Source organism: Homalodisca vitripennis, chromosome X (genome assembly GCF_021130785.1).
Source record: "Homalodisca vitripennis isolate AUS2020 chromosome X, UT_GWSS_2.1, whole genome shotgun sequence".
Lineage (NCBI taxonomy): Eukaryota > Metazoa > Arthropoda > Insecta > Hemiptera > Cicadellidae > Homalodisca > Homalodisca vitripennis.
The window spans coordinates 119,695,650-119,716,542 of NC_060215.1; the positions used below are offsets into that span (position 1 = coordinate 119,695,650).

General features: G+C 31.4%; 1 protein-coding gene across 1 annotated transcript in view; it reads left to right on the forward strand.

Annotated features, from left to right (window-relative positions):
* LOC124369843 overlaps window positions 1-20,893 on the forward strand; it is a 337,436-nt gene that overhangs the window by 237,518 nt on the left and 79,025 nt on the right. The window contains exon 2 of the mRNA XM_046827974.1: window positions 20,001-20,065. Coding sequence (XP_046683930.1) covers window positions 20,051-20,065 — 15 coding nt within the window. The 5' untranslated portion in view covers window positions 20,001-20,050. The remainder of the gene's footprint in view (window positions 1-20,000; window positions 20,066-20,893) is intronic.

The following is a 20,893-nucleotide window of genomic DNA, read 5'->3' on the forward strand; positions in this document are numbered from 1 at the left end:
GTAAGCTGTTTTATTTAACCTTTTGTTGCTGCATCGTACAGTCCCACTACCCTCATAAAAGTATCTGGTCAAAAAAAAAATTCCTACAATTTCGTAAACCACTAAATTATTATCTATCCCGTTATTCGACAGATATTGTTAAAGTATAGAAGTCTATATTTGGACAAATTGTAACACAATTAATATACTATCATAAGAAGTTTATTTTTTGCACTTTAATTTTACCAAGAATAATTAAAACTGAATACTTTTTATAAATTACGCAACAAGAGAGTAAACCAACTCTGAACATTTATACGAAATCCACATATTTAAAAGGCTTGACATCCAATTAATAAGTTTATTTTTAGAACCATTAGAATAAAGCATGTTATGTTTACTGTAATCCACAGAAAATCTACATATCAGTACGTGAACTACTATATCTCCAGAACCATATTCACTGTGGACTGTAAAACCTACTAAAATAAAGTATTTTTAATAGGCCTACATGTTAATAATAGGCCTACATGTTAATAATAGGCCTATTAACATGACACAAGTTGGTAACAAGTAACAAGTTAGTGAGGTGTTGGGTCCTGCTTTACATGTGGAGGGAGTTAGTGAATGTAAGGTGTCTGGAGTTGAAATAACCCTCAACCATGTTGATAGTTTTGGTACAGATAGTGAGAGTTTGTCCAATAATACAAGCAGTATTTTTTTAGATTAAAACCAAATGTAAATTACAATAATGTTAGAGAAAAAGTACTTAAAATTAGGCCTAGTTTAAAGGGAAAATCAAAGTTTCAAAACCCCTTTTCAAAATATAAGCGTAGTAATTTATTAATATTTCATCAAAATATTCAGCACCTACCATCTCGCTTGACATAACACTGTCTGAATTCCAGCCAAAGCCTGAAATTTTATTCTTAACTGAGCATAAATGCTCTGAAAGTGATTTTGCTTACCTAAAAATTCCAAATTATGAAATAAGCAGCTATTACTGTAGAAAAACCACAGTTGGTGGGGGAAAAAATGATACTAACTCGTAGTAACAGTAATATTAAAGTAAAACCAATAAATGTACCCTCAAATTAAGTCTCTGCTTAAAGACAAAGAATTTGAATATTGTCTTTCTCAACTCTTTTTTTGGTGATGACTCCTACTTACTAGTATGTATTTATAGATCTCCATGCAAAAAGTATGATGATTCCTTCCTAACTAAGTTTGATTCTCTCTTAGGCACAGTAGCAAAAAGACATGGTAAAAGTAATATTGTAGTGGGAGGCAACTTCAATATAAATGTATTAGAGCATAGCAACACATATATAGAATTTGTAAATATTCTGAAAGCTTTTAACCTTTATTATTTAGTTGACTTTCCTACTCGAGTTACTGATCACTCCAGAACTGCCATTGACAATTTTGTAACAAATATAGATAAAAAACTTACATGTGTAACTGGCATAGTAACTGAAATTTCTGACCATGATGGACAATTGTTGGAATTATACAATGTAAAAACAAAAAGTACATCCAATAGCTTTTATAAATTTAGTAGAAACATTTCTGAAAGCAGTGTTAATGGATTTGTGAAAGTTTTGGAGATAGAAAACTGGTTGGATATGTATTATGCTCCTGTTGAAGAAACATTCAATGTTTTTATACTACATATATGTATCATTTTAATGTACATTTCCCTTTAACCAAAGTCAAAATTATTGCAAATTGTAAATCTTGGATAACTGACAGTATTAGGAATAAAAAGGCTACATTAGTTAATTTAAGTGCACAGGCTAGGAGCACTAAAGATAGTGATACCAAAGAAATATTAAAACACATAAGGAAAGAACTAAAACAGAATGTCATTTTAGAAAAGAAAAAGTTTTTTTGACAGAAAGATTGAATGCTCTACTAACTTGATAAAATCAACCTGGCAAATAATTAATAATGAATTGGGTCGAAAGTGAACTGGTTGTAACTCAGAATTACCTCTGAATGTAGATGGTAGACAAATTTCTGATCCTTTATGTATAGCCGAAAGTTTTAATAGTTTTTTCTCATCAACTGTAGAAAATTTAATTTTACCAAACTTGCCTAATAACCTTGTTCTAAATGAAAATTCACAAACTATAAATGTTCAAGTGAATAAGTCCTTTTACTTTCAACCAGTAAATTCAGATGTAGTTAGCACCATAATTGCCTCTCTCAATAATAAATTCTCATCAGGCCATGATGATGTGTCTGTGGCTGTCTTAAAACAATGTGGTAGAGTTATCAGTGGCCCTCTGGCTCATTTCATTAATTCCTCTTTTGTCACAGGTATATTTCCTGATCAAATGAAAATTGCCAAAGTTGTCCCAGTTTTCAAGAAGGGTGACCCTCATGATGTATCTTGCTACCGTCTTATTTCTCAGTTATCATGTTTTTCAAAAGTCTATGAGCGAGTAGTGTACAACCAATTTGCCTCTTATCTAGAATCTAATAGTTTATTTGACAAGGAACAGCATGGTTTCCGATCTGGCAGGTCAGTGATTACAGCTGCAACTGATTTTGTGCAGTCAATAATTGAAAATATTGATAAAAAGAAAAAAGTGGCTGCCATTGTCCTTGACCTGAGCCGAGCATTTGACAGTGTCTCACATCCTAAATTACTACAGATTTTGGAAAACCTCAATATTGATAGAAAAACAGCTGCTTGGTTCAAATCTTATTTAACAAACCGCAAGCAATATGTTGAGATAACAAAGCAAAATGGAAAACAAATCAACAAAATTCAATCAAGACAACAGTTCATAAAATATGGCGTCCCCAAGGTTCCATTTTAGGCCCTTTGCTGTTTGTATGCTATTTGAGGGGATTGCCCAGTGTGGTTATGGGAAACGGGAAAATTTGTTTATATGCAGATGACACTAATCTTCTTGCAACAGAGGACAATATAAAACAGCTTGAATTATCATCTTTTCTTAATATTTCCAATCTTATTCAAAATATGGCCCAAAAAAATTTATTAGTTAATTATGAAAAAACACACCTTATGCAATTTTCCACAAAACAAAATTCAAATAAAGAGACCAACCTTAAAATTGTAATAGAGAATCATGAACTGGATCAAACAGACAGCACAAAATTTCTAGGGTTGACGATTGACAAAAATTTTAATTGGACAAACCACGTAAATAGAATTTCATCCAAAATATCATCTGGATTATTTGCTCTGAGAAGAATGTCAAAGCTGAGCAATCTCAAAACATTGAAAACAATTTATTATTCACTCATTCATTATCACATCAACTTTGGAATTAGCCTATACGGGGGGAAAGTCAAAGCAAATCTCAATAGAATTCTGAAATTACAAAAACAGGCTGTCAGGATCATGTTAAATCTTAGATGGAGAGACTCAGTTAAAATTTATTTTGCTCAGCTACAAATTCCAACAGTATTTGCCTTATATATTACTGCCACAATCTTAACTGCAAAAGAATGTATTGAAATATCAGATCATCCTACTCAAAAATACAATACCAGGAATTCTAGATATAGAATAATTGGGCATCATAACCTTGAGTTCTATAAAAAAAGCCCAACCTACGTGGGACTAAAATTTCTTCAAAGATTACCTTGCCACATTAGATCGGAACAAACCTTGCCAAAATTTAAGAAAAAATTAACAAGTTACCTGACAGCAAAGGCACTTTACTCAATAGAGGAATTTTATGAATCAGATGGCCCATTAGTAAGTTCATTAATTTGAAGCTTATTTTTAAGAATTTAAAGTTCTCTTTAATTTATGATATGAACTTACAAAAATATAATGTTTATAGACTAATCATTATATACTATAAAGAATTCTAATTTGTTAAAGTAAAGATTAGTCAACTATATTGTATATACAATGCTGACACTATTCATTTATAAAATGTATACAACTATGAATAAAGAGATTCTTATCTTATCTTACTTCAGTAACTATGGAAAAAATACAAGATTATCTACTGAAATTTATATACAGCAACATATTAATACTCGTAAACCTCTATATCTCATTAGCCGATTGAAAATAATTGTTTCATAAGACACTAAAATACAGCTTTTTATGTCTTCTTTAATAATACTTGACAAAAGTTGGTAGCAAGGATAGTTTCTCGGTTCTGCCCAGTTAGTATAGAATAGTCTATTTGCTAAATTTGATGAACGGGGCAAACTGATTCTAGGTTTTAGCAAAGTCCTAATTTTGGATATCAACTAATATGCTGCATAAAACTTTGTTACCCTTTCATTCCAAAGGCATTACTGTTAATTATTGGCGTTCTAAACAAAATTATGAATCATGAAATGTACTTATGCCACTACTATAACAATATTGTAAAGTGGTGGTTACTATCTGACTATCAGGGAGGAAAATACAGCCCTACAAGACAGACAGATAAGTTTTTACATTCCTGGCTTAAAAGAACGTTTAGACTTCTCCTTAACTCCTTTAAACAATTTTATCAGGCAATGTATTGCCTTAATGAGTTTCTTATATTACTCTCTTTGTCATACAAATGAGTCAAACGTGGCACAGGGGGAATAGTGCACCACATGATGTTGGAACACTTCCTTAGTACCTTATTCTTAAGCTCCTTCATGCGATATTTGTATGCATATTTATTATGAGCGTACAGTGAACAATTCAATACAAGTGTTTTAACACAACTAGAAGTTTCAAAATGTACAGACAGCATATTAAAATTTTGTTTAGGAATACAATTGGATACTATAATGTTTTAGACTACATCAAAATAATTCTCATGTTTAATTTGCATTAACAATTTCATTCACCATGGTATTCCTGCTCTAGGCTAGTTTAATTAAGTTGCTGGTTCCAATCGTAATCAAACCTTATCCTTCTTCCCATCAAGGAATAGCTCGTCTTTCTTAGACAGATGTTTTTCCCTCTCCTTGACATTGCTGACACCCAGCAACATAAAATTCAACCCAATAAATACAATCATCGGAGAAACCATAATTCTTTACTTTGATAAGGAGAATAGTGGTATATGCAGTCGAGAGCCTTGGAAAATAAAGTAGTACATTGTCTTTTTTTTTCTTTTTTTCTTTTTTACATTGTCAATCGGATATCATCAGTAATCTTACATATTGATGTTGTTTGTAAAAAATTAAGCAGAGTAATATATTTATTAGTTAATTTAAGAAAACATGTCGCTTTAACGTACCTGAAAATGGCATATTTTGCTTATTTTGAGAGCATTATTAGATATGGCCTTGTTATCTGGGGAAATGGAACTGGTATAGAAAAGGTTTTGATGTTACAGAAGAGAGCTCTGAGAATACTTACTTATTCTGAATCTCTAGCCCATTGTAAACCTCTTTTTGTTGAAACTGATATCCTTACAGTAATTAATTTGTACATATTTGAAGTTTTAGTTTTAGTAAAGAAAAATATTGTTTCGTATAGATCAAGAGGTGATATACACCAATATGAGACTAGGAATGTGGATAAACTTGATCTGGACGATGTAGACTTACCAAAACTGCGAGCTATCACTCTTCACTTGGCATTACACTTTTTAATAAATTACCTCTGTGTCATTAAGGGGAATGCCATTTGCAAAATTTGTTACCAATTTAAGACGCTTGTTACTCAAAAACCCATTTTATAATTTAAATGAGTACCTTTCATGTAATTTTAACATAGGTTAAATAGGCCTAAGTGACAACTGTATGTACTGTTCTGACAAAATCTATTACAATTTTGTAAATTGTTGAATGATGAATAAATGACTTTATGACTTTAATAAGGATGTAGTGTTACTGTGTTCAGATCTGAATCCACTAGTAGAAATACTATGGACCATAGAGCATCATGACAATAAGAAGTAATGTTTTATTCCTTTCTGAAATGGATACTAATTATAGCTTATAATGAATATACATATATAAGTAGATAGTAATATGTCACTCCTAGGACACTTTTCTGAACAATACAATTTCAAATAAAAATACGGTCTAAGGTCAATAAATAGATCTATGAAAATAAACAGTAAATCAGTTTGGGGACATTTAAAAATCAAATGAAAATATACCTTCTAAATGCAGTTTTGAATCATTATAGTATAACTTCCATGGATGGAATAAATTAATTTAAGAATGTGAATATGTTTAATCTTTTTTTTTTTTGCGTTGGGGTATTGGGGTGGATTCACAGATCCTCACACGTCAACCTGAGCTTATTGTGTGCCCCTTTGATGTTAGAGGGGTAAGCCTATCTTTGTGCCCTTAATTAGGCTAAGAAGCTTTTCCCCGATACTAGCATCTGGTTCGTCGCCTGGTTGTTTATCACCGAAAAGAGCCCTTCTCCTTGCTCCCAGTCTCTCACAGTCCAGTATTATGTGTTTTGCAGTCTCTTCAGACTTATTGCAGAGTCTACACTCCGAGTCCTCATTTCGTAAACCTAGAGTGTTTAGGTGCTTCCTGAAGTGGCCGTGTCCAGTGATCAAGGCAATCACTTGCTTTACCTGATCCCTGCCCAGCCCCATCAGCCATCTGGTGAAGCCGGAGCTAGAGTCAGTAAGCAGTCTTTTGCCGAGTGCTTGTCCTTGGTGACTCTGCCACCGCAAGCGGTGTGTCTTCCTGGACCATTTGTTTATACTTTGGTAAGCAGCTGACTTGCTTATACCACAACTCGGTTCTGGACCAGTGTATGGCATGCTTGCTCCGCTTTTGGCAAGCTCGTCGGTGCATTCGTTGCCACCTATGCCTGTATGGCCCGGTACCCAACCAAGACGTACAAAGTTGCGTGATCCAAGCTTGCAGAGAGTGTTGAAGCACTCCCACACAAGCTTGGATGAAATGCTGTTGGAGTCAAGAGCTTTAAGAGCTGCCTGACTGTCTGACATTATGTAGATCTTCTTTCCTTGGTACCCTCTGGTGAGGCCTAGGTTGGCACAGGCCAGGATATCATAGACTTCGGCTTGAAATATGGAGCAGTTCCGTCCCAAACTACCGCAAAGGGCAGTTCTAGATGATTGACTGAACACTCCATATCCGGTTCTGCCCTTAATAAGCGAGCCATCCGTGTACCAGACAAAGCTCTTTCTTATTGTTGGGATGTTATCCTGCGATTTCCACTCATCTCTGGAGTAGAAGTCAACAGAGAATGGCTTATTGAATACGAACTCCGTTCTCATTATGTCTGAGACCATTTCGAGAATAGCGTTTGGGTTTACAGCTTCGGTGATGGTGCCGTGGCCCGTTTTAGACGTGCCATTCCTCCACAAGTCAGCAACCATCAGCCGATAAGCTGACTTGCACGCTTCAGCTTTTATGTGGACATGTGTGAATATGTTTAATCTTTTATAAGTATTTAATTTAATTTCAATGAAATTTTATCAAATATAACAAAGTTTATGAATAATATTTTTTCTTAATAAAAAATTTTCTTACTAAATAGTCAAGGATGTCTAAGTGTGAAAAAATTAAATCTCCAAAATCACTTCAGTTTCTAGCATTTAAAAAACTTATAAAGGACAACAATTTGAGGCGGTAGCTGCTAGAAGGGCCTATCTCGAGATGGGCCCTTTTTGAGGAGATCGCTTATATTTTTTCTCCATATGTTTAAGTATAACCTCCCATCTCACTCATTCAAATATTCCTCTTTGTTGTCAAGATAAACCTATTTAAACGTCTATGTGTCGAGAGGCCCTTCTAGCATAGACAAATGGTGGCATCAGCTGGCCGTGTGTTTGTGTTTTCTGCTGTACAATATAACCTCACTTCTTGTTTGTTTTGTGTTGTGATTGTGTAGCTTACAAGTAGTTATTTGAGTGTTTTATTTTTATTGGTGTTAGATACTGAAGAAATGAGTGGTGAACTTCTTTTGAAGTCTAACTCAAAAGGTGTAAAGAGAAAAGTAGTTAGCACTGAACAGTGGGGCCGTAATGTTCGGAAACAAAAGCGGCAGTCAGGCCTAGGTTATACTTCCACTTCGGGAAAAGATGTTCCGCCTAAAGTTAATAATACAGTTAAATCTTGTTGCAAAAGGGATGAGTGCTACAAAAAGTTCTCATTTGATGAACAACTTAACGTTTTTTTTAACCAATTTTACGGAAATCCTTTGGGTTAAAAGTGGTCAAGATTCATACTTGAGTAGTTGCATGGACAATACAGGATAAGAAAACTGAGTGTTTGGTTAAATGTGAGAGTAAGGAAAATTGATCGATCTGACTGTTTGGAAGTATCACATTAATTTTAATGGAAAAACAGTTACAGGTATGTCGAAAATCTTATTTTGTCAATGTTTCAAGTATCACAAAAAAGGATTAGAATAATCCAGGCTAAGTTGATGGCAGGGGAGTCCTTTGAAGAGAGAAGAGGAAAAAACATACTAAGAAATTGCCTCGGGGAAAACTGTGTGGCAACTTGCTACTGAACATTTAAAGAAAATTCCACATAGGCCTAGTCATTATACTAAGTCAAATAGGCTGTATTTTGAAGACCCAAACTATCACAATCATAGGCATTTACAAGTTGGTTTTCAGAGTATTACATGGAGAAAACTGGAAATGCTCTGCCAATGAAATATAAAACCTATTTTAAATTTTTTAGAAGGACAAACTTTGCTCTAAAACGTCCAAAAAACGGATGTGTGTGTGACTATTGCACTCAATGTCAGAAAAAGCTTGAAATCAACCAAAACGATCCATGCCGTAATGACTATAATGTTCATAAAAGAAGAGCTGAAAGGTTTAAACAAATAAAACAAGATTTGATCAAGCAGTGCAAACAATCTAATGATGTCTTAGTTTTGGAGTTCGAACTACTCCCAGAACCTTCCCTTACCCAAGTTAAATATCACTTCCCAATTTTATAAAAGGCTTTTTTATGGCTGTATTTATTTAATGTTCATGTTCACAATGACGATACATCCTATTTCTATACGTTTTATTGAAGGTGAGTCAAAAAAGGGTGCTAACTCTGTTGCGTCATTTGTTTTTGATTGTTTTGAAAAGGTTTTCAACCAACTTCAAAATATAAAAGAAGTTGTGCTGTTGTCGGACGCGTGTGGCGGCCAGAATAAAAATGCCACAATGACACAGTTTTTGTTCATGGTTGTCAAAGAAATATAATGTAAAGGTTAAACAGATAATTTCCAGTTAGGGGACACTCTTTCAATCAATGCGATAGGAACTTTGGATTGGTAAAAAAACAGCTCAAGCAGAATGAAAATAATTGAAAATCCCAAAGACTACCTTGAGAGAATAGTTCTTTCTCGCCATAAACCATCTCCGTTCATACTGGTTCACGATGCATCAATAATCGTAAACTGGGACAAAGCTCTTGCTCCCTTTTTTTTTACGTAATCCAAAATCAATTGAAATGAAAAGAATTCCTACAGAAACTACACCTAAGTATAGTATTCAAAAATATTCAGTGATTATGTATGATCCATCTGGAACTATATCAATGCTGTAAAACATTTTTCTACAGGAGTTTATGAGCAGTTTCAGCACATGCGCACTTTCTCCGCAGATCTTGATCTTCAACGTGCATCTTCCATACAAATTAATAAAAGTAAAGTAGATGATGTTCTTTCCCTTATGTCTGCAGTAAGTGAAGAAAACCGATGGTTTTATGTAGATTATTTTGAGAAGAATGCAGAAAAATTTCCTTCCGATTAAGTTAATAGACAAAGTAAAAACTAAAAGTGAACAGTATTTATTACGCTATTCCTCACACACTAATTTTAACATTAAAATGTGTTTAGGTTGTACCATGTTAATAAAGAATTATGTTGATGTAAATTATTGCTTTGTTTTATTTTTGTCTGAACTAGAAAGGCCCCTAATATTAGGTAAGAAAATTAATTTTTTATTTAACTTTTGTACCGTTATGTGACGCTACAAAAACAGCATGCCGATGTAGGGTTTTATTACTGCTGGTAGTTAGGGTTAATAAAAGTAATTAAACTCAGTTACACTGTGGAAATATAAAAGAGAAATCTGTTTGTAAAATAAAAAATATAATAAGTGAATAAATTATCAAAATAAATGGCTTTCATCCAATAGTCAACATTTAAATGCAGTTTTCTCAAAACATGGTTTTTTGAGATAGGCCCTTCTAGCAGCTACCGCCTCCAATTTTAATGAGTTCAATGAATTACCAAAATATGTAAAACAACAATTGATACCTTCAACTGATGATGAGTTGTTAGAAATATTAAATACAGAAGATATTCCAGTGTTACAGGTGATGCGTTTATATGGTGTATACAAAGTTTTTAAACTTTTGAATCATGGAGATATTCAAGAGTCAATTTTACTGAATATACCAAACTCACAAAGTATTTTTACAACAAATTGATAGAAAAACAACCATCAGAATATTTTCAACATGTGTTTATGCTGTTTCAACACAGTTATTGGAGATTTAACAGCGATATTAAATACACTCTTAAAATATCTCTTGCTATTCATCCAAATGATTTATTAGAGACTATGTGTAAATATCAAGATTTAACAACACAGTTTATTAAAGATTACAAAGATAAATTTCTTAGTGGGGATTATGATGAATTTTTAATAGCAGCAAAAAATATTGATGTATATAATATTCCATGTGATTCCGAAAAAGAAAGAGAAAAACTAATTGATTGGAGAAGCGATTGGTTTTACACCACGAGTAGTGGCTTTTGTGACTTTTTTGGAGGGAATTCAAATTTTTAAAAAGCAAATTATTATAGAATGTATTATAATTAAAAGAAAAGCAAGTTTTATAATCTATAATATGAGTTATCGCTTTCAATATTCTTAAGCTCTGTAATGAAAAAAATCTTTATTATACAATATTAACTTTATTACTTCGTTGATTAAAAAATGAATGATTGTGTCTTTGGTGTAGTGTTGTTAGTGTGCGTGTTGGGATTCTCATATCTACTCAACTTCTACAGCGTCTATTGTTTAGAGACTTGGCCCTGCACTGCTACTGTCCACCCAAGTGAATGGCTAGGAGCATTTATTCGGGTATTGGACTCTGGTTTTTTTTTCAAGTCTCAATTTTCTTTGGTAACTACTGTGTAGAAGTTGATGGAGAGATACAATTAGGGAATTTGTGTCGGGTGTTTTGTATGTGTAATGTTGTATTAATGAACGATGTGAATGATGAATGTAATGAACGAATTAAGGAAGAGAAGGAATGAACGAATCAAGGAAGAGAAGGAATTAAGGAATGAAGTGTAAAGGTGAGGAAGCAAATGGCGCGCCAACCACAGTTGTCATTACTCGGCTTGTTCTATAGTCATTACACTATGGCCACTCGTGTAAAGACTTGTCCCCAACCACTGAACGACAACCATGTCTTAATCAATAAAAAGCGCGCCTGAAGCTCTGGGATTTGAACCCAGAACCCCAGGCTTTGAAGGCAAGCGTCTTACCAACTGAGCTACGGAGACTCTTGAAAGTTATAAGCTATATCTCTGCTATATAAGTTGTTTTCACTTTTACAATTAGGAGTGCTAGTTTACAAGTTTATTAATAATTTTATATTTCAAAAACCACTCAACCGATTTTAATGAAATTTGGTACACATATAGTAAATACTTAACTCTTTCAACTTAACTTATCCATAAGGGTGAAATCATCCCCTATTTCTTAATATTCATTAAAAAATAAAAAATTTAATCAGAAAAATTTGAAACTTGATAAACAAGTGAGTTCTACTTAAAATTTCATGAAAATTAAAATATTTTAAAAATCTACCCCAAACATCCTTTATCTTAAAACGCTTATATCTCGAGAACTATTGAAGCTTTTTTGATGAAATTTGGTATATAGGATCAGTAAATATTAAAGTTTTTTTTTAAATCATCACTTCCGGTCCAATAAATGAACTTAAGATGACCTTGAAATAGCTTTTTCCTTATATCACCCCTATTTTTCAATATTTCTTTATATAATTTAAATTCAATGTTTTTATCAATGTCTTCAACAATTCTGTAAAGTTGTAAAATTATCCAATGAATAATATAGAAAATAAGACGGTTTTTTCTAAAATTTTACTGAATTTCTCTAATATCGTTCTTAATTACGTCATATGATAAAAATTTCTCAGAATCAACATAACAAATCACGTTTGTAACAGCATTTTGAAACTGCCAGCATTTGATAATTATATCGTTCTTTGAACCAGAAATATTTGTAAAACTCTTTGTTGTATCAATGACATAAATGGGTCTATTTGCTATAAATTCTTTGAGTTTGTAATACATTTCCATATTTTTGTAGTAAACTTTCTTAAAATCATGATACATCTGATACATGATTCTGAAAAGACCTCCGGTAATTTTTACATTTTGTAATTCATCTGGATAATAAGAACCGTTCAATTTTACTCCGATATTTTTTACATTCAAACTATCGAACTTTGAAGGATTTTTTTCTTGATTATTCTGTCTATCTGTTTGAAAACCTATAATAACGAACTTGGAATTGAATATATTTCTATAAATATTTGTGATATCGAACGAATAAGTTGTTCCAATAATACCTTTTTGTTTAATACATTGCCAATCTATCAATACATTCTTCTATCAATTTATTGTGTTTTCTTACTTCAATTTTAGAGAATAAAAATGGTACGAAATTATCAATTAATCTAACATCATTCGTTCCAGCATATGCTTGACCATTTTCTTTTGTGAAAGTTCCAGAAATATAAAACTGGAAGTTAGACGAGCAAAAATTATCTCCAAAATCAATATTAAACTCTGTTTGTTTATTTGGTTCATTCCAATGTTGATTACTAATAGGATAACAATTTTTAAACTCTGCTCTCTCAATACCATTTGCATACTTTCTGTAGTCAGCCATTTATATAGAAAAAATTTCAAATTTTTAATAAAATTTATTCATAGTTTTTAAAAGAAATGATACAAGTTTTAATAAAATAATGCATAAAATTAAAAATTCAATATATGCCATTTATTAGTGATCAATTTCATGATATTCAGGATTCTCTTCCTTAAATTTTGCAATTTCGGCCACATATTTTAATAAAATCTGCACAGGATAGTAACCACTATCTATAATATTATTCCAATCAACTGTATCTTTATTTTCATCCAAAAACTTTATACTCAAGTGTTGATAGAGACAAAGAACAGACATATGCTCTTTTAATTGATAATGAATATTTTCTTGAATGAACTCTGATGATAAAGTTTGATATTTAGCAATGTTATACCAATTCAATTTGTTTACGTATAATCTCATCATATCTTCGGATAATTCATATTTTTGAGAAATATCATCCCAATGTTCTTTTTTCAAATCTCTTTCGTGTTGCATTATAAAAAGATCGAAAGCACTGTAATGTCCTGCCATCTCTATTTATTAAGAAAAAATTCCAAAATCAAGTTTTTATAAATTGGCTCTTTTTAGTGTTACATTCAGCACATTTTCCAGAAATTCTTTTAACTCCATTGATATTTGCATAATATTTTATATAATTTGTTGCAGTTTTTGCCTTACACCTCACACAATATATGAGCACCATTTATATAAGGAAAATTAGTCATCATAGCCGCCTAATCCATTAAATCTGTTGTCTATGTTTTCAAAAGTTTTATTAACATCTTCTTTAAATTTATTAAAGTTTTCTTCTAGTTTATTTACTTTATCAAGATGTAAGGAATGTTTATCATTTATTCCTTCAAGTAATTCACCATTACTTTTTTTTTTCACGAACATTATCTTGATATGTATCAAAATCTTCCTGAATTTTTATAACTAGTTCTCTAACTTTATTTTGAAATGCAATAAAACCTTGCGCAATTTTTATAACTTTTTCATTAATTTCACCAACATTGTCTACTGATCTTTTACTTCTTTCTTCAAGTTTTTCATAGACTTCTGTTGTAAAATCTTTAACATGTTGTTTATGATTCTCATAATTTTGGTTCAGTTCAACAAACATTTTAATATGATCATCTAATTACTCTTTTACGATAACATCAAACGGATAAATTCTCTTACTAACCCTGCTAAGTCTTTCTCCTTTAAAATCTAAGGTATCTTTAACATTCGGATCATGTATATCAACAATATTGATGTTTTCTGATAATTTTAGAGGTTTTAAAATTTGTTCTTTAACAACAACATCATGTTTGTCAGTACCAGGTCGAACACCGACAATTCTTTTTTTATTAGCCAAACTAACATAATTTTTTTCAACTTTGATTGCTTCAGTAATTTTATCAGCTTTTTCGATATGAGACATTAAATTGGTAAATATTTTTTTTGCACCATCTTCAAAATCTTTTTTTAATGTTTTTATTTCATCAGCAACTTCATTTGAACTCATGAAATTTACAAGTTTGTTATCATATTCTGCTTTAAAATCTTCAATCTCGACAGCAAACATATCTGAATCTGGAAGGTTTTGCAATAAATTTTCTAACTCGTTATCAAACTCATTTCTCAAACTATCAAAATTCAAACTATCTACATTTTGAATACTTTCTGTTTTAATTTGTGTTCCAAATACATCAAAAATATTTTGTGAATCCATATTTATTAAGTAATAATTTGTTAACAACTTCTTTAAAATCTTTACCATCAGTCAGTTCATTCAAAACAAAAACACATAAATGACCACAAATTGGTGGATCTCTATAGTCTTGAATTTGCGAGTCATTGTAGTAGACGTTTGATTTTTTTCAAATATTTAATCAATTCTATAGGTGGTTTGTCCTCAATTCTTCCATATGAATCAAAATAAAATGCATTTTTTCTTTTTTATAATAACAAACCCAATGCGTTCCACTCCCCGTAATCGTGTCTAAATTCACAATTCCACGTTCAAATTTCTTAACTTTTTCAGGTAATGTATCACGCATAAAAATTCCTCTAAAATGTTTAATCTTTTTGCAGATTTCTTCCAATTCTCCGAATGTTAATGGTTTGATTTCAAATTTTTTTAATGTTTGATTTAACATAATTCAAAGTTTTTTCATCTAAAGATCCTGTAACATCTTCCAACTCTTTATCTAACCAATTTAAAATATTTCTAACAATAGGAATCACATCTTTTTTTACAATTGGAGCAGCTTTTCTAACATATGGAACAAAATTTTTAACAACTGGTATATCTTCTCCAAAATCTAATAAATCTTTCAAAAGTACACCATTTTTAAGTTCTTTCAACTGATTATAAGAAAATTCTATTCTGGTTCCTTTATTGTTTTTCTTATGTTTTTCGAGTTTATTGTATTGTCTATTTGTTAAAAATATCTTATCTTCGCCATTTTTTAGTTGATCTATTTTAAATTGAATAATAACAAGTATTTTCTTCTTAAAAGCGGATTTTATTTCCTCTTTCTGAGTTTTACTGAAATTTACGTTCACCTCCATTTAAATAGCTAAAATTTCAAGTTCTCTTCGATTCCCATTCCTAATTTTCTCTTCAAAAACATTGCTCCAGCTGTTGGAAGTGCAACAAATCTTTCATCTAAACTAGCATCTTTAGACAAAAATCTATCCATTGCTTTATCTTGCAAAATTTTATCTGCTATATGTCTGGAATTTGTGTCTCTATGATTTGCATAAAATATATCATGTTCCATTGCAGCCTTATCTAATTTATTAATACCAGAATCTCCTCTTTTCATTCTTTTAACAAGCTTCGTGCCTGGTCCCAGATATTGATAGCCTGGTACGTGTAATTCGAAAGGTAAATTGTTGATAAAATCATTCAAAAGTCCACTACCTTCAATCAAAATTGGAGAACTTATTTGAGGCAAAATTCGTTTTAAATATTTAATTCCATCAGGTTTTCAATCATTTCATCAAGTTTGTTCGAAATAAAATCTGTAATTGCTTTCTTTTCGTTCAAAAAATTGTTATTTCCAGCCTTTTCTTGAGCATAAATATAATTAATAATTCCATTAAGTTTTGTCAAATCGTCAATATATCTGTATTCAATCTTATTATCACTGTACTTTCTCCCACCTGATCCTTCAATTTGATCTTTATTTTTCCAAATTCCTTTAATTAAATTCATATATTTTTTACCTCTACTTGATTTAGGCTTTTTAGTTGATGGATCATTATTTTTGAAAATTGAATCAGATTTCCATAAAATTTCAGTATACTTTTGGAACATCATTGTTTGTTAATAATCTCCACAATCCTTGAGTACCTTCATACGTTTTTTCATTAATAATTATATCAATATGTTCAAAATTCACAGGTAAATTTCCAATCATAAAACTTTTCTTTTTTCCATCCCAATACAAACCAAATTTATCATCTTTTACTCTAGGAAGAAATTTTTTACCAATTTCACCAATTATTATATCCGTTGTCCCAGGATTTATTGGTTCAACTATTGTAGAATCTTCAATGATTCGGGGTCTAAATGGTGTAGAAGATGGTAGTTTTGGCAATTCAAGCTCTTCAGATTCGGGAATTGAAATATCGGCAAATTGTCGTACAACTGGAACCAAACCCATCATATTTTTATTTTGATTTAAAACATTTTCAATTTTAAATTCAACATTTTTAATTGCAGAAGTGAAAGGTTGATTAAATTTTTGAAGGAATTCTTGTTCTTTTTCATCAATTCTAATCTGTTCTTTAAATTCTTTGATTAATTTCTTTTCGATTTGATCAAGTTTTTTCACTTCTTCAGAAGTTACGTTCACCATTTATTCGAAAAATTTTGAAACGTGAATGTGGAACGTGAAAACGTGAACGTGGAACGTGAAAACGTACGAGATTATTACACGTTTATATTAGAAAATTTATTCAAGTATTTACCATTTTTAGGCTTCAAAGTTAGATTAATAGTTAAAAATCCATAGTCTTCTTTCCAAATTTTATCACATAACTCATTAAATTGATCAAAACGCATATCAGAACCAACATAATTATTGTAAATCTTTTTAGTGTAGTAGTGATCCATCTTGTTTAAAAATACAAATCATATTTAAATTATTTCTTATAACTTGTTTATCAACCTTTGAAAATCATTGAGAAAGATAAATGCAAAAGATATTTAATTATGACGAGACATTACGAAATATTCCTTAATAACGTCTTGATTTTCTAAAATACAATCATCGAAAACGATTAAAGAGTTTGGTTTACATTCGCTTAATGGAACTAAGTCCTCAGAAGCATTATAAAAATGTGATATTTTTTTACTTAAGTTTTTCTCAATATTTTCAAATCTTTGTTGTAATTTTTTGTATGCATCTTGTTCTAAAGATTTACTAAAAACATATAAATTTGAATAGTGAATTAATCTATTGTAGATGAAATTCAATAATAAAGTTGTTCTCCAATCCGCATGCACTGAGTCCTGCTACTCAAAAAGGTTCTGAACCAGTCCAGCACCATGCCACTCACACCGGCTCCCTCTATTTTATTTAAAAGAATTTTGTGATCTACAAGGTCAAATTTTTTTGAAATCAACAAAAGCCCTGTTGTTTAGTAACCATTATTTAAACCATAGTAAATTTTATTTTTGAATTTAATTAGCGCATCTTCTGTTGATTTAGCCTTAAGTCAAATTGGTTTGGATTGCACAAATTGATGCCGTGTAAGTAACTAATAAGTTTATTCCTCATTATTTTTTCCAATACCTTTCAAAAGACTGAAAGTAAGCTAATAGGTCGTAGGTTATCCAATTATATTAGGTTTCCTTTTTTAAAGACTGGAACAACAACGCTAGTTTTTAATATTTCAGTAAACACCATGGTTAAAACTTGAATTTAGTGTGTGTGTTGATACTGGTGTGATATGATTTAAGATAACTTTTAAGAAGAAAACAGTAAAATTGTCAAATCTAGAGGAGTTCTTATTTTTTAGGTGTTAAATAACGTTCAAAACTTCAATTTCTTTAGTAAAATCAGATGGTAGTAAAAGTAGTTTGAAGTAAATTACAATGGCTATAAATATACACTGTTTTAGTGATTTTCTTGGTCGTGGCAACAAAGCAAACACAACAGTGAGGTCGGAAATATAATTCACTCGAACCAAAGTTACTCATACACGTGAAAAGCCTATAACATTACATGCAAAGCCACAGGTAACTGCAAGTGTCAATCACAAAGCAATATATCAGACACTGAATGCAGATTTTGAATGATATAAAATCGTCGAAGGACATTGCGTTAAGTAGGCCATAAGTAGGGTGTCCCCTCATATGTAATTGAAATCGAGCCTTAATATTGAAATCAAGCGTTACAATCAAGTCTTGTAAGGAAGTTTTACTTAATAAAACTGTTAGTAAATTAAACCTTGATAATAGTTTATATAATTAATTTTCTACTCTTTGGGTGCTATTCAGAACAACGGACATAATCCTTTTTATTTAGAAGAGGGTTTTCTTCCAAATTTGGTGACAACAGGACAGACTCTGTTACATTTTAGTTTACGTAATGTAGCCTTCATAATATCATACATTATCTAAGAAAATACTGTATTACTAATAAATTGAGTCAACATTTTTATTTACAACATACTACTTCCATCTCACCCCAGATAACATACCAGGCTAAAAACAGTTCAGGGCTTCCTGTCGCCGGGGTCAAGGCCAAGCAGTACTTGGTGGAGAGAAGTGCTGTCGCCCATTGTCCAGCACTCTTTCGAGGCTACAGTAGCCTGACCAATTCCTCTTATGGTTAAAAATTAGCCTTTACTTCAGTTGCACAATTACAGTACACAGTGACTTTCCAAATGCACTGTATTAGAATCCCAGTATAAAAGACCATGTTCTGTAATTCCAAAAGTTAACTCAGGATTTTAAACGTAATGGATATAAAACAAAATACCAGCACATCTAAAAAGTAACATAAGGAAATTTGTACCTTTTACTTAAACATCAATTAGTAATTTTCAGTCAACACTGATCAAAAAAAATTTACTCTCGAACGTCATTTGAAGGAACTGTCAGGGAGCTGAATAGTTCAATATCCAATCTTTAAACAATAACATTCATGAAGATACTACTCAACATTTCCCGAATCCATCAATCAAATCTGCAGCTAGCTCTACATCTATTACACCAAATCTGACTACCGGGATCTTCTGGAAACAAGCCTCTTCCAGGATTTGAGTCCTCTGATATTAACAATAGAAAGACCTACAAATGTCAAACAAAAACTTTCAAAACTCTTTGAAAATAAAGTTATAAATGTGTGAAGATATCACTTTCTGTGATGAATACAAAGTGATGTGGGTTGTGCAAGTGATTTTGGGTTTAAATCGGTATGAAACAAAACTTCAATAAAAAGATATCTTGAGAAAGATTTCATCCGTAGAATTTAAATTTGGCATGAAACTTCATGTCTACACAATAGACAAGAATTTGTTTTTTCATGGTACATGTCAAACCATGGAATTCAGCTGAACATAATTTTTGTGTCAATTTATTTTCTCTATGATTTTCTGTCTGTATACCTTCCCGCAGGACATCTCGAGAATTAAATGCGTTCTAGATTAGAGATTAAGCATGCAACATCAGCAATGCCTCTTATGAGACATGTAGTATCATGTACTCCAACCTTGTAATTATTTAGTGAAGGAATTGTAGGTACAATTATTAATATACGGTATGCAAATGACAATGTGCAGCTTATAACATATGTAGACTTATTTAAAATATGTATTAAGTTACAATACCAACTAGCCTTCTGATATCTATTTGAATGTTTACTGAGGAACTGCTAACTTTACAACATCATACAAAACCATTGAAGTTTGCAAAATATAGCTCAATAAATATTGTGTTACATTTACATTAAAATGTATTATTTGCTTAACTTGACTTCTGTCGCTACTAAACTTTTAAATCGCCTCCATTTACGACATGAAAACATGATAAGAAGAACATGATGTATAAAGCTCTTTAAATGACTTTCAATGTTTTCCAGCAAATAGCTTAAATACATTTATGCCATAGTTACGAAAATATATATATGAATAATAATTCATGTTTGTGTATTTTACATGTTCCAGATAAACAACGGAAACGTGTGTAGATCAGCAAGTTACGTATAAGTAGTACTATGTCTACTACAGGGGTGAGTCAATTACCAATATTATTATGAAGTATTTAATGTATTTTGGTTTTGTTTGGATTTCTGTTATAACAGTTCACAACTCATTAGTTGTGTTGCTTGTTATATATTAACACCAAGTGTTTCACAGAGCTCTGAGGCACATCAGGTATACCTGATACAAAAGTGTATCACATCCATTAATGTCACAATCATGCAATATTCATGTAGCCAGTTACAGTTTACTACTTTTATTTTAAGTTTTCGGTTGGGACAGATCAGCAATTGTCTTGTCATTTAAAAGTTTGATGCTTTAACCCTTTGGTCGCCAAAATATGATTGATCGGAACAATGATGTTCAGTCATAGAACGCCAACATTCAACTGATCGGACGTCAAGGTTCAGACCAAAACTGCCAACGTCTAATCGATCAGCCGTTCAGGAAAACATATATAAAAGTTTATTTATTTACTTTTAACATTGTTTTGGACCTTTCCTGGTGGAAATAAGACTGCATGTAAATAATTTTTGAGTTGGGAGTGCTTTTTACTCTACCGCAAGTATTTGTTTTCAGTTAACAAAATCATACTATTAAATTATTTTGTGTGCAGTAGAATATATACAGCACAAGGCAGTAAAAAATACAAGGTACTTCAATTTAAAAAAGTGTCCACCCTTTATGCTTTCCTAAACATACGTGTTAAACAGTGACTTGAACAAATAGTTATTTATAAAGTATAAATTATTTGTAAATATATTCCTTTTATATTTTAAAAATAAGTTTTGTTATAGTTTCCTGCTGTTTTGTTTTTTCATAAAATTCTAAAAATAACTATTGATAGAGGAAAACTA